The sequence below is a fragment of the Lactuca sativa genome, chromosome 5 (genome assembly GCF_002870075.4).
Source record: "Lactuca sativa cultivar Salinas chromosome 5, Lsat_Salinas_v11, whole genome shotgun sequence".
NCBI classification, from domain to species: Eukaryota; Viridiplantae; Streptophyta; class Magnoliopsida; order Asterales; family Asteraceae; genus Lactuca; species Lactuca sativa.
In genome coordinates, this window is record NC_056627.2 from 163,911,474 (window position 1) to 163,925,743 (window position 14,270).

General features: G+C 36.4%; 1 protein-coding gene across 1 annotated transcript; it reads right to left on the reverse strand.

The window, feature by feature from the left end:
- Positions 1 to 1,623: 1,623 nt before the first annotated feature.
- On the reverse strand, positions 1,624 to 4,314 carry LOC111877019 (rhodanese-like/PpiC domain-containing protein 12, chloroplastic). Its single transcript, XM_023873570.3, has 8 exons — positions 3,945 to 4,314; positions 3,530 to 3,643; positions 3,026 to 3,117; positions 2,854 to 2,954; positions 2,666 to 2,776; positions 2,452 to 2,560; positions 2,292 to 2,342; positions 1,624 to 1,903 (listed from the first exon to the last, which is right to left on the reverse strand). The coding sequence occupies exons 1-8, from the start codon at positions 4,180 to 4,182 to the stop codon at positions 1,823 to 1,825; spliced, it is 897 nt and encodes a 298-aa protein (XP_023729338.1). The 5' UTR covers positions 4,183 to 4,314; the 3' UTR covers positions 1,624 to 1,822.
- Positions 4,315 to 14,270: the final 9,956 nt, after the last annotated feature.

Below are 14,270 nucleotides of genomic sequence, written 5' to 3' on the forward strand. Positions count from 1 at the left end.
AAACAACCAATCATGGCTCGTACACGAGCACGAACACTGGAAAGCTCGTAGGCACGAGCCGCCGAAGGACACAAACCAAGAAAGGCCAAGAAAAATAATTTGTCCCGACGACCTGGGGGCCCCAAAGCCCAAGTCAATAGTATTAACTTGAGGGGAATCAAGGGAAAGGGTCAAGTGATCAAATTCCTAATGGATAACCACGCACCAAATAGCCATTCCAAGAGCTAGACATAGAATAGCAAAAATTATCGGACTCCCGATACTTATCTATCGATGTAGATGTCTCCAAGACACCAAAAAATATGCAATGAAAAGACAATTTATAACGAACAAGTATCGACATACATTCGTACAAATGGAAAATAAAAACGGACTGATCACCCGTGCCATCCAACACAAAACCAGTGAGAAAAACACAATCATAGGCCTCAAGGGCTCATCATTTCTCCCTAATAAACATGTCGACGAGGTCTAGAGAGCTGCAACTCCAGATCACGAAAAGTAAGAGGCCTTAAAGAATCACAACCTTTCCCTCGAAATGCATAATACCTGAGCTCTTAGACCTCGAGGTGAGAATCTCGATCCTGCTCAGATGACTAGAGTCAGAGTACAACTCTCCTTAACCCGGGGCTTAGAGCAAAGCCCCAAAGCTAAGGCTTTTAGTTAGGAAGGACACCTTAACAGAACGAACCAGCCAGAGTTCGCACCTAAAGATTAGCTAAAGCCTCGACTCACAAAGACTGACCCGAAAGTGAGCCTCGACTCCCAAAGCTAAGGCTTTTAGTTAGAAATGACATCATGATTATTGGAAGAAGACCGAAAGTCTAGAAGTTGAGTCCTCGAGTCCTATGTAAAAATAATTTAGTCTTTGGACTTTCGATTGGAATTTAAAGTAAAACTTAGGCAGTATAAAATATAAATGTATAATTCTAAAATTTATATGGGGTGGGTTATAAATGGAACGAATCGGTGATAATCCATACCAGACCCTTTTAATAAAAGGGTTAGCGGGAACGGACTGTTAATGGGTAAATGGATCAAAAACTTTCGATTGGAATTTAAAATTTATAATCCTAAAATTTATATGGGGTGAGTTATAAATAGAGCAGACCGGTGATGATCCATACCTGACCCTTTTAATAAAAGGGTTAGCGGGAACGGGTCGTTAACGGGTAAATGGATCAAAAACTATGCTCCAAGTTTGGATCGGATCCGGATCAAAACTCGCTCCATTGCGAGACCTACTTGTGGCATGTGACACTGACCTTAAAATCAATGGCAAAGCTAAGATGGAGCGTCGGGAGTAACTATAATACCCCCAAAAAATTGTTTTATATATATTAAAAATATTGTTTGTAAACATGTTTCTTGTTATTGTATCCCCAACTAAAGAGATTATAACATGTTTTTTAATGTCCGATATTGGATAACTACATATATAATATATTGACAATGTTTGTACCTCCATATCAAAATTCCTAATTCCGCCACTGCTTAAAATACTTTAATTATCCGGGTTGCCATGAATGGGCTATATGCCCTAGTTGAAGACCCCCATCATAATGGGAAATGCCCGAACAAAAGTTTAATAGTGATTAATGGCATTAAGTAACACAAGTTACATGCATCAAGTGATTTCCTTTCCTTTTATTTTCTTTAGAAAAATACGCGATAGAATTCAAAATTGTTTTTGATTAGTCACATTGTAGTTCAATTTGATTAATATCAAGATTCCTCACTTTGCTACAAATGAGTGAGCAATAAATAATTAAAAAAAAAAAAAAAAAAAACTGCAAATAATGAGTGAGCAACAACTTGGTGCTCAATATGTGGGAATTGATTGATCAACCTTGAGTGCATATGCATGGATTCCACCCGCAATGTTGTATATTTTTCTAAACCCCTTCACAAACAAACATTCAATTGTACCATGTTTAGTTAGGTATTAAGAACTAAGGGTTAAATGCAAGAAATAACAACATACTTCTACTTATTTTTTGTGTATTTATATTTCTTTCTATTACAACATTACATTGTACTTTTGTTTTTTTTTTCTTATTAGGATATTATATTTTGAAAAAGCTCCCAATTTATCTATAACAAAGAAATAAGTTGTGTTTAAGACATGATTATAAAATATTGGAATGTACTTTTGCTATTTCTTGCATTTAACCCTAATTATTTATCTATTACCTATCACAAGTATGAATTTGACATTACAAAAGAGAAAAAAAAACATTTTTTTTGGTGTGTGTGTGTGTGTGTGTGTGTGAATAAGATCAGAACATTACCTGTGTTTGCAACCATTTGGCAACTTGCAATGAGCGCATTCCATGATGACACTAAAGAAACACACAACGTAAGTTGTAATCATAAATCGATAAAAAATAATATTTAAAAATGTGAATTATTTGTGTTTTTTTTTTTTCATAGAATAGAAGATACACATACCAGAACATAAGTATCCTTTTGAGGATCTAACTTTGTGGTGATTTCTGGGCCCCACGTCCCAAACTGCTGAAGTGGAAGAACTTGAAATCCTGATAAAGAGGCTCTCTCCCTTTTCAACAAAACAAACAGACCTTATTTAATTCTCTTCATCAAATTCCAATTTAATAATAAAATAAATTACAACTACTTAAGTTGCCATTTTACATCAACTTACACTTCATGTGGTTCTCGAACATCAATACATTGAGCATCTTCAAGGAAATCAGGATCTTGCAATTTTACATGAAAATCTTCAGGTTGAATGTCTACAAGTACAGATTCTTCCCTGAAATTGTATTATATTATATTATATAAAACCTCAAAATCATCTCTAAACTCTGATATACAAAAAAAAATTAATACCTCTCTGATAAAACTTGCAATAAATGCCATCCAAATTGAGTTTTACATTTAACCACTTTGTTTAATGGAGCATTAAATGCAGCTTCCTCAAACTCAGGCACCTGAAATAATATTAATACCACGTGTGTAAATCAATAAAACCAAAAAAATAAAAATAAGTTAAAGTTTATACCATTTGTCCCTTTCTAACCCAACCAAGCATACCACCTTCTTCCTTTGATGGACAAATTGAATATTCAACTGCCAAGTCACTTAAATCCTCCCCTGTTAATTGATAAAAATGATTTCTTTTTAGCTACATGAAGAGTAAATTACATATTTGGTCCCTGTGCTTTTCTTTATCAATAATCACAAGTTCATTTGGATTGATCTTGCCATTTTGTGTAAAGCATAGGGACCGAATTTGTAATTTACTCTAATATAAATATCAATAATCAAATAATTTAAAAATAAATAAAATTTGGATGAGGACCATGTGGATGCACATGAACACCATAACCTATCAAACTCAGTGGCATCCACATGGATTTTAACTGAGTGACTAAATTGGAACAAAATTAGAAAGTTTAGTGACATTGATAAAACAAATGGAAAAATTTGTTCCCAATTCATAACCTTAACCCTAATAATAAGTTAAATGATGACATAATAAAGAAAGAAAAAGTCATAACATAACCTCGTATAACTCTTTTCTGCAGCTCATACAAAATGTTTTGATCCTCCTCTTTAACAAGCAAGTGCTGCACCAATACTTCTCTACCAACATCATTACTCCCAGTGCTATATGATGCTGGAATTAAACAATATATTTCAAGTAAACCTTTTTATAAATTTGATTATAACAAAGGCACAAAGCAAGATTTGTAGGATTTTTAAACATGATTAACATCCTCCAAGCTTTACAATATACTATAAAGAAAAACAATTTGACTCAATTTGGCCACAAAATCCAATATGCGTCTCTAATTTAGCAATAGACAGAGTATCACGTTTCTAGGTTTCGACATTTGAGAGTAGACAAACTGAAATCCAGTTCATATGCTGCCTCTAGTTTTCTACAGAACCGTGTTAACAAGAAAACAGAATAATACCTGATGCTCTGGGAGCTGGATGATCCATCATGCGCAGAACCCTTTTCAAAGTTAGAGAAGATGTCGAATAATTAAGGGTTTGGGATACAAGGGCAGATGATGGAGCAAATGCGGTGGCGATTCTCCTGGCCGAAGATGAAGGTGTGAGATTAAAGATTGGAAAGAGAGAGAGTCTAACAGCGCATATGCTGATAGCTGGGGAAGCTATTGATGGTAGATTACAAGAAGCTCTCAGCATACTTTGGGGTTTTGTTTTACTTGGTAGGGTTTAGTTTTAGTTTTGATTTCTATTCTAAGGAGTTGGTGTTTGGGGAAGGGAGACTGACAAGGAAGACGACGGGATAAAAATTGGAGGAATCTAGCAAATATCGAGGAATATCACACCCGGGGTTATAACCTGACAGGGTCAAGATATAAAAATCATAAATTAAAAATTAAATTAATTTTATCCGGTTAGGAGGGTAACCAATTGTTGATTTTGTTTACGTTAGACTTTTATGTTTTTTATATGTAATATATCATCGAACTTGTTGTTTGTGTTCACATGTAACATTATGACCGATTATTATGAGTTTAGCTGGTCAAGTTGAATTTTCCGGTCAATATATAAATTTTCTGGTGAATATATGAATTTTCACGACAAAAATATGAATTTTTCGACGAATGTATGAATTTTTCGACGATTTTCAGATGTGTGTTCATCAGATTCGTTTAGAAATCATTGGTTCATCATATTTGTGTTCATTAGATTTGTGTTCATCAAATTCATTCCTCATATTTGTGTTCATTAGATTCGTTCCTCAGATTTGTGTCCAGAAATCAATTTCATATGTGTTCATCAGATTTCTGGAACGATTTCAGACAGTGGCGGACATAGAAAGTTTGAATAATGGTGACACCAAAAAAAATTTCGAACAAATCTAAAATAGTAATGACACTCATATTTCAAGACGTTGCACTTAAAAGAAAAAAAAAATACACTAACGACCTGGATCGAAGTAGCTGCCCAAGACCTCGAGCACCACATAAGTGTGCCACTGATTTCAGATGTGTGCTCATGGTTCGTTCTATGTATTCTTGGTTCGTTCTTGTTCTTGGAACAATATATAAACCCCACAAATCATAAACCAAAGCTGATGAACAACATGGAATGATTTGGAATTATTTGGAATGATTACCGACACACACACACACCAACTTGTTTTCTCAGATCCGACACACACTCCATGGATGAAATTTCTTTGAATGTCCAGATCTTGAAAATGGGTTTGAAGCTACATCCATGGCAGAAACCGGATATGGAAATCTATGTGTTCTAGGTCCGTGTTCTTGTTCTAGGAACGATTATTGAAACCCTAGAAATAAAAAACTAAAGCTGATGAACAACCACCAAATGATATATGGAACCCTTCATCTTCATTCGGGTTTAAACCTATGAATATGGAACCATTCAAGTTTAAACCCACGAATCTAGAACTCTTTAAACCCACGAATTTAGACCCCTTCAAACTCGTTGGTTTCTGGAGATGACGAAGTCGCCGAATAATTCATGTTTGGCCGAAGACTCGTCGGAGAAAATGATCGGAGAGTCGCCAAAGTTGTCAAAGTCTCATCTGCTCATCTAGCTGTCCGGCTCCAGAGCCGGAGCCTGATCCCTCACTAGTGCCTGAAGTATCAACTGGCCTAGTGCGTAGCGTCACCATACTAAAAATACACCATAACAAACATCAGAAAACTCATCATAAATCGAGGGATCACACACACTACAAGTTCCATGGATTCATCTCATCCTTCCTTATTTCCAATACGGATCCTTTGCTTTCAGTAGTACGGGCCCATACTACCTTCCACATTTATCCGTACTTTCCTCAAGAACTACTTTGACTTCACCAAGTCCCTTCTATTACTACTGCTTCACACGCTAATCTCATCCTAGGCTTGCCCTAGGGTAATCACCAATCCACTCTCCGCCATTAGCTACATAAGAAGTCCTTGCTATCTTCCCCTAACTAGCTCGAGAATACCATTACATATCACTAAGACTAGATAATTCTTCGAATGAGAGGTCCTACCCTACAACGGTTGGATTCAGACAAGAGCTATGAAATAGAACTAGACCTAACCTTCTGAAATTATTTAGTCCTCGTAATATGTAACGTAACGTATTAGTATACTAGTTAGTTAAAGATAACTAGGACTCCTAAAAGCACAAAGCAAGCAGCATTCGAGCATTGAGTAAACATAATCAAACATATTCTACTCAGGCTATCATATCACTGACTAATCAGTACTAGCATGCAGTTCATAAAGCTCATACACATATAACAGGCACATAAGGCATCCTTCCTATATCCTTAGCCCAAATCTAGCATGCAGTTCTCATACACATATAACAGGCATACAAGGCATCATTCCTAGATCCTTAGCCCTAATCTAGCATGTTATTCTCATAATCAAAACATAACAAACTTGTATTGGTAATTTGGGAGTACTTACTTGAGCTCGGTTGATTGCTTGCACCACACCTTTTTTCTTTTTTCAAAATCTTTTTTGTAAAAATGTTTTTTTCTTTAAAAATCTTATATTAAGTCCTCAGTTTGAGTTCAGACACACCAAATGGTGTGCCCGAATCCCTCAAACCAAGGCTTTGATACCAACTTGAAACAACCCAAAAATACGGTCCAAAAATTTCATTTTTAATTTATGAATAAAACCGTAGTAACGCAAATCATCTCATAAAAACATAAGTGATAGTATCTCAAAACATCATATCAAAACAATGTATCAAAATCACGTAACCAAACATCAGATTAAATCGTCCCAGACTAAACGTTGTGGTGTGTGTAATGCAGTCATCCTGAGCTCTTCCCCTTACTAGCAGAAGTACCTGAAACCAAAACTGAAAACTGTAAGCACGAAGCTTAGTGAGTCTCCTCAAGCTACCACATACCATACACATAATCACATAATCTCATATAACATACATTGGGCCCCGCCCGACATCAGACCGCATCTAGCATCGGGCCCCGCTCGGCATCGAGCAAAGCTCGGCATACGTATGAGCATATCTACTATTACACATAACATAAGTATAATCACATAATCATAGACATTTAACATTCCTCGGGCCCCACCGGACATCGTACCGAGATCCGGAAAGCATACAAAAAATCCTCGGGAACCGCCCCGGCATCGGACCATAGTCCGGAAACATACAGATACAAACACATGCAAGAAGCACAAAGACATCAAGCATACAAACATTCATCGGGTATCGCCCCGGCATTGGATCCAAACCCATAAAACATATAAACCTACATCGGGCCTCGCCCGGCATCAGAATTTAGTCCGGAACATACTAACATACATAAATGGGCCGGCATTGGTGCCTTCGACCCGTTCCTACAGGAGAAAACTCACCTCAAATGTTGGAGATGTACGTCTCTACTCCTGCAACTGGCTCTACTCACACCCTATACAGAAACAACCCCTTAGATACCATTCCTTTCTCAAGACCCCTTCACAGGTCAACATTGGTCAAGGTCAAAGTCAAAGTCAACTCTTGGTCAAAGTCAAAGTCAACACTCCGAGTTGACTTAACTCGTCGAGTCATCCCACTGGCTCGTTGAGTTCCCTCGCTACTCGTAGTCGTGATAAAGTGAGTCAAATCATCGAGTCCCTCCTCTGACTCGTCGAGTTCTACCCTATTCAGAATCGAGACAAATTGACTTAACTCGTCAAGTTTCTCTATGGACTTGACGAGTTCCTCAGTCTGTTTAGGCCATCTTAATGGATTAAGCCCCTACTCTTCAGATCTAAGCTTCATACTTCTCATATACACTGAAAATGTCCTTTTAAGGGTAAAGTTTCCAACTTTACCCATTAATACCTTTACTTAATGGGTTTAGCTCAAACCCTAACTCTTTAGGAACTAGATCTTGATCCTAAAGCCATCAATACTCTAAACCAAGGCCTATAAACTGAGATCTGGACCCTATACACTACATGAACATGTAAATCTTCCAGCTTTCCCTCCATGCATGGCCTTTTGGAGCTTAAAAGGCCAAAATGACATCTTATAGCTTGCATGGGGCTTCAATGGCCATAAAGTTTGCACCTTTATGCCATGAAATCCCTCCATGGTTCCAGATCTGATGGTATACTCACTTGGGACGTCCATATCCCAAAGATCATGCTTCTTGGACCAAAAACCCAATAAAATGATAATAAAGAGATCTAAGAAGTTACTAAGCAAGTTTGAGACTCGCTTACCAGAAAATAAAGAGAAAGAAATGGAGTCTCTGGATCTACTAGCTTCTTCTTGAATCCCCAAGCTTCTCCTTCCTTCAGAAGCTTCAACACACACAAGGTTTCACTCAAAAATGGCTTACAAGCTCACAAATGCATTAGGGTTTAATCTAGGGTTTGGGACTTGGAGGCTGGAAATGAGGCAAGCATGTGGGGATTAAGATGCTTAAATAGGGTGCAAAACCCCGAAATTAGGGTTTCATTCTGGCAGCCCTACTCTTCGAGTAGGTTACTTAAAACTTGCGTCACTTCTGGTCTCTACTCAATGAGTTTGGGGCTCCCAACTCGTCGAGTTGCTCTACAAAAATGAATAATTTATAATTTAAATGCGGTCCAGGAATCAGGCGTTACATAACCACATTATCATTAGTAGGCCGTAGAACAAGTACCCAAGTTCCGTTAGAAATAAGTGCATTATATTCATCTTTCATAGCATTTAACTAGTTAGGATCTCAAAAGGCTTGAGAATTGTGACAGCTCGAAATTTCTATTATGTACAAAATATATCAAGTCAACAGAAGTTAGAACAGTTGCAGTAAATTTTCAGACTTTTGGTATAAGTTTGAGTATTTCAGGATTTACACTTAAAGAGATATCAGGAAAGAGGATGCACTAGGGTTTTGTGCAACTCTGTTATTCCAAAGCTTCATAATATTAGAATTCAATGTCTGAATAAAAATATTTTCTGCCAAAAACCCTAGGGGTATATATATGGTTCTAAGCCATATTTATTCATTTGTTACATTTCCAACTAGAGAAAAGTCGAATTCTCTCTCAAGGATCTTCGGACTTTCGTCCCAAAACGTGAGTACCTCTATCTAGTTGTATTATAAAGCTTATTATGTGCTTAATAACCTAGAAATCATATCAAAACCACAAGATTAAAGAGTTTACGGCCCAAGAACATCTTGGATTGTAAACCCTTCTTTAAGGGGCAAAGAGTGCCCTAGTCCCTTCCTCTTGCCATGAAACTAGCTTAGACTCGTATCCTAATGTATTTAGGACTAGAAAACACCCCTAGAACACCAAGATTAAGGTGTTCACGGCCCAAGGAGTTCTTGGACCGTGAACTCCAAACAAAAGGGCTAAAGTGTGCTTTAAACTCTCCTTAAGCCTTGGACACTAGCCTAGATTCGTTCCTAGTTAAGTTAGGGGCTTGAAAACACCAAAAGCACCCTTTCTATGGAAGATTACGGCCGTAATCTCCAAGGGGTTTGGCCCCAGGGCCATGAACTCCTCAAAGGAGTTAAAGGATGCCCTAAACTCTTCCAAAGACCTTGCCATTAAGTAGAAATGCTTCTTAGGGTCTTATAGAGCCTCAAACATCAAATGGTCATGTAAGTATGAGCTTACGGCTGTAAACTCATGAGTTTACGACCGTAAACTCATTTTTTGGTGACATTAGGGCCGTGAACTCCATTAGGGAGTTTTCCTTGAACCCTACAGACACTAGCTTGTCCCTACAACACTTAGATGCAATCCTAGAGGCTAATAACACTTGATAAAGGTGTTTAGCATGTCCTAGGGTGTCTTGACTTTGTTTATTAGTTATTTAAAGACTAATTTGATACATATATGTGATATTATATGTTAACTAGGATCATAGAGTGTGTTCAAGACTTCACTTGACACCTAGCAATCCTACATCTTCAATTCATCCGTACCACTCACAACAGGTGAGTTCATACCCCTTAATCAATGTTTTAAATGTTTTTAAATGTTTTATGAGGGGATACAAGTAGAATCATGCTAGTTATTATATCAATCACATGTGATTAATAAGCAGCATTCAAATGATTTACTACTCATTAGCTGTTTTACCAAAAAGTTTTCTTCACATGATTTTCATAAAAGTTTTATATGTTTAAAACTCCTTATTAAACTGTTCATTTTACACTGTATGTTTCATTTCAAACTCATTTACAATTATGTTTCAAACAAATGTTTCTTTATACTTAAACTGTTTTATCAAACAAGTACTTTCAACCCGTTTTATAGGCTGACATCAAGTCGACCTTTTCTTATATAATAATCATGTTCAAAGGTTTTACAAAACTTATTTTATGCCTTTATATTGTCAATTGCATGTCTATATATGTATAGTTATATAAGTAATGTTTAAAGGACTTAGGAAGGCTATCCGCCTTATTTCCTTTTCACCGTTGAGATGTGGTCTGGTGGGGTACCGGGTATCCGTCCGAAGGTCGTTTAAATATTAGTTATATATCATGTGTACATATATAGTCATAAAGGTTCTTCCAGTTCATTCAATACCCTTGGGTAGCAAGGGTATACTTCCATGTTCATACGTACCAGTTATATTACTAGTAAGCTACCATATGGGTAGTTTAGGAAGATACTATTATGTTTACTTAGGGGTGGCAATTGATGACACGACACGAAAAAAATACACGACACGAAACGAAATTGGGATGAAACTGAAATTTGAATTCGTGTTCGTGTCTAGTGTAAAAAACACGATGTCGTGTCGTGTCGTGTTCGTGTTCAAAATTCGACACGAAATTGACACGATTAAGCATTTGTCTGTCATGTTTTCGTGTTTTCGTGTTTGTCGTGTTATATATGATTAAGTATTAATTAGATAAACTAATTTTTCTTTTATGTTATCATTGTCGTGTTTGTCGTTTTTTAATCGGTTCGTTTTCGTGCCAGTTAAAAAAAAACACAACATCGTATCGTGTCGTGTTCGAGTTACAGAAAACCTTGTCGTGTCGTGTCGTGTCAGACAAAAACACGACACGATGGCCCGATTTGCCACCCCTACGTTTACTAGAATGCGGAATCATACCACGAGTCAGTTCATTCATGAGTCAATACTTGCTAGATAGAGAGAACACACAATACAACTAGTACACACAGAACATTACAATACTTGCTAGATAGAGAGAACACACAATACAGCTAGTACACACAGAACATTACAATACTTGCTAGATAGAGAGAACACACAATACAGCTAGTACATACAATACATTACAATACTATACAGAGAGAACATACAGGCTAGACAGAGGGGGAACATACAATACAGCTAGCATACATTACATATACATTACTTTCAGTTATGTGAGCTATTAAACGGGTCATGGCACTACCTGCCATGACCGTTTTTGTATCCATAATCTCCTTAATTGGGGAGCGTATGAGTTTGCATATAGATCTATACTGGACTGACTATCCTACACCTTGCTGCTCGCTACAGTGGGACTTGCAAGTCTACGGGTGCCAAATGTCATTTCTTACGGCGTCTTACATCGTCGTTTTACTATTGAGTCGGTAGCAGGATACAGGCCGATCACATGTTACTTTAAATTTCATTTGGTTTAAGGTAGTAAGTACAGCAGTAGTCACTTATTATAAAACTACAGTACTTTGTTATTTCCCCATTACATTCACTTCGTGAACATTCACATGATGCACGGTAATGTAAATACTATATTTTTGGTTAATGATAGTTAGATTCGGGAAAATACACACTCTTACAATAGACACAGATAGATACTAGATGCCTTGGTAGAAGGATACTTTTAGTAGGAAACATATGGTTTTCTAGGATGTTCAAAACGTTTTCATATTTACAGTTCATATACATACAAATACTTACATTTCAAATACATACAAATACTTACATACAAATTAAGACACTAAAATACTTATGATCTCACCAGCTTTAAAGTTGATACTCTCTTTCAAAATAACTTGTATCCTCAGGTCAACAGTAGACAGGTACAGATGCAAGGTTTAGAGAAGATGGAGCTCGTTCAAGACTCATCTTTCATTTTGTTTTATACCTTAGTGTCTATTATAATTTGACAGAACACACTTGTATTAAAATTATATTATTAATACAATGGATGATGTTGTTGCTTGTTTACTACTTTTCATTGTTGTGATACTGTACATGACGTCCTCCGCCCCAGAACGTTTCCGCCGTTCATGGTTTTGGGGTGTGACAAGAATACATGCGAGGAAGAGAGGAAGTGATGTTGGTGTCAATATGAAGGTTGAGACGGTCAATAGGTTTGTGGATGCCATGTCAAGCTCGGGTTTCCATGGCATGAGTGTGAGTGGAGATAGAAGGAGTGAAGGTAGGAGGTTGAAAGGGAGGAGTCGGCTCACCGATAGAACTAGTGGGATCGATGGATGGGGTTGAGGAAGAAGCGTCGACTGCCGAGGATTCAAGTCATTAAAGTAATTTCGGGGAGCATCAATGTCAAAAAACCCATAGTCGAGAGAGTGATTTAGAGTCATAGACCCAAATGGGAAGATGGTTTCATCGAAAACGACATGACGGGAAATGATTATTTGTTTGGTGTGGAGATCAAGACAACGAAAACCTTTGTGATTTGATGGGTAGCCTAATAAAACAATTACAATACAATATAACCTAATAATAAATATACGATTACCATTGAGAAATTTATCTTAGGTTGTGGGGAGTGGTCACAGCCAAGCCACTGAAAAAGCGTTGTCAACTCAGCGTCACGTCAGCTCCACCACCAACTCACTAGACATTGTAAATGGTTATCATTCCACAATATTTTTTTATATTTAAATTAAATAAAAAAACACTCTTCTTCCTTCTTCGTTTTCTGTCAAGAGGGCATCAACCCTCTCACGTTTCTATGTGCTTTTCTTCAGCTCCAAAGTAGCAAACACCCCCCCCCCCCCCAACCGTCGCCGATTTGTCTTGTTTCTTCCTCTTTCATGATGTGCTCGTCGATCGACCACAGTCGATGTCCTCATCAATGTTCCCGTTCATCTTCTTCTCTAATCAGACGAGAAACAAAGATCCCATGCCTCTCTCCCTTCCTCGCAATTTCTCAGCCACCACCGGAGGTGCTTCCCACTTTTGCGTTCGATCCCTTCAAACGGCTACAACAAATGAAACTCGAATGTCAAACGGCTACAATAACGGTCAAAAAATGAAACTATAATGTAATTGGTCGTCATGGGCCGTCTTTACAACCACATCACAGCCAAGCCACCAGATATCAGGGCGGTGTTCACGTATGACTTGCATATCCATGTTAGCGTCACCCCTCTTCTTCTACCCCCACTCCGGATAGCCTTATTATAGCTTAGTGAAATTGAAAAGTTAACTGAAAAACTTAATTTTTGGGTCCCAATACCACAACGCACGCAAATTTTTTGACAACAATCACAAACCATAGCAAAAAAAAAAACTTAAAGTTAATTGTCTTAAATAAAAACATATTGAAATGTTTTACCTTACATTAGTCTTTTATTATGGGCTAATATCATAAAAACCCTCAAGTTTTCAGGGTTTTGTCGGTTTTGCCCAAAGTTGAATTTTATGTCCGTTTTTACCCTAACATTTTCCAAAAAAATGTTCGGTTTTACCCTTTTACCGGTGATAATAGATTACCATTATATTAACTTCGCAAAAAAAACCCTTAAGTTTACAGTTTTTTTACGTTTTTACCCTTAAGTTTATAATTTTTTAACACTTTTACCCTATGTATTTTTTTTCCATATTATATGTATTCAAGCAGAAAAATCATATTTATAAATGAAAAAAATTTAATTAAATATTGTATTTACATTTTTTACTGTTAATTCTTTATATATATATATATATATATATATATATATATATATATATATATATATGTGTGTGTGTGTGTGTGTGTGTGTGTGTGTGTGTGGTTTTTTTTTTCTTGGATAAACCATTTAAGATGTAAAAAAACAAATTAATATGTTTTTAGAACTACAAATACGTATTTTTATGTATTTAAAAATATACATATCAATAAAAAAAACTTGTTCATTCATAAACATGTTTATACAAGTATATACATATATTTTTAGAAGTGTAAATATGTATTTTGATATATGTTTTTTTTAAGTATAAATATATTTTTAGAAGTATAGATACATATTAATATATAAAAATGTAAAAATATGTATTTATACTTCTAAAAACTATATCTATAAAACATATATTCATAATTTTAAAAATATTATTTATCTTTT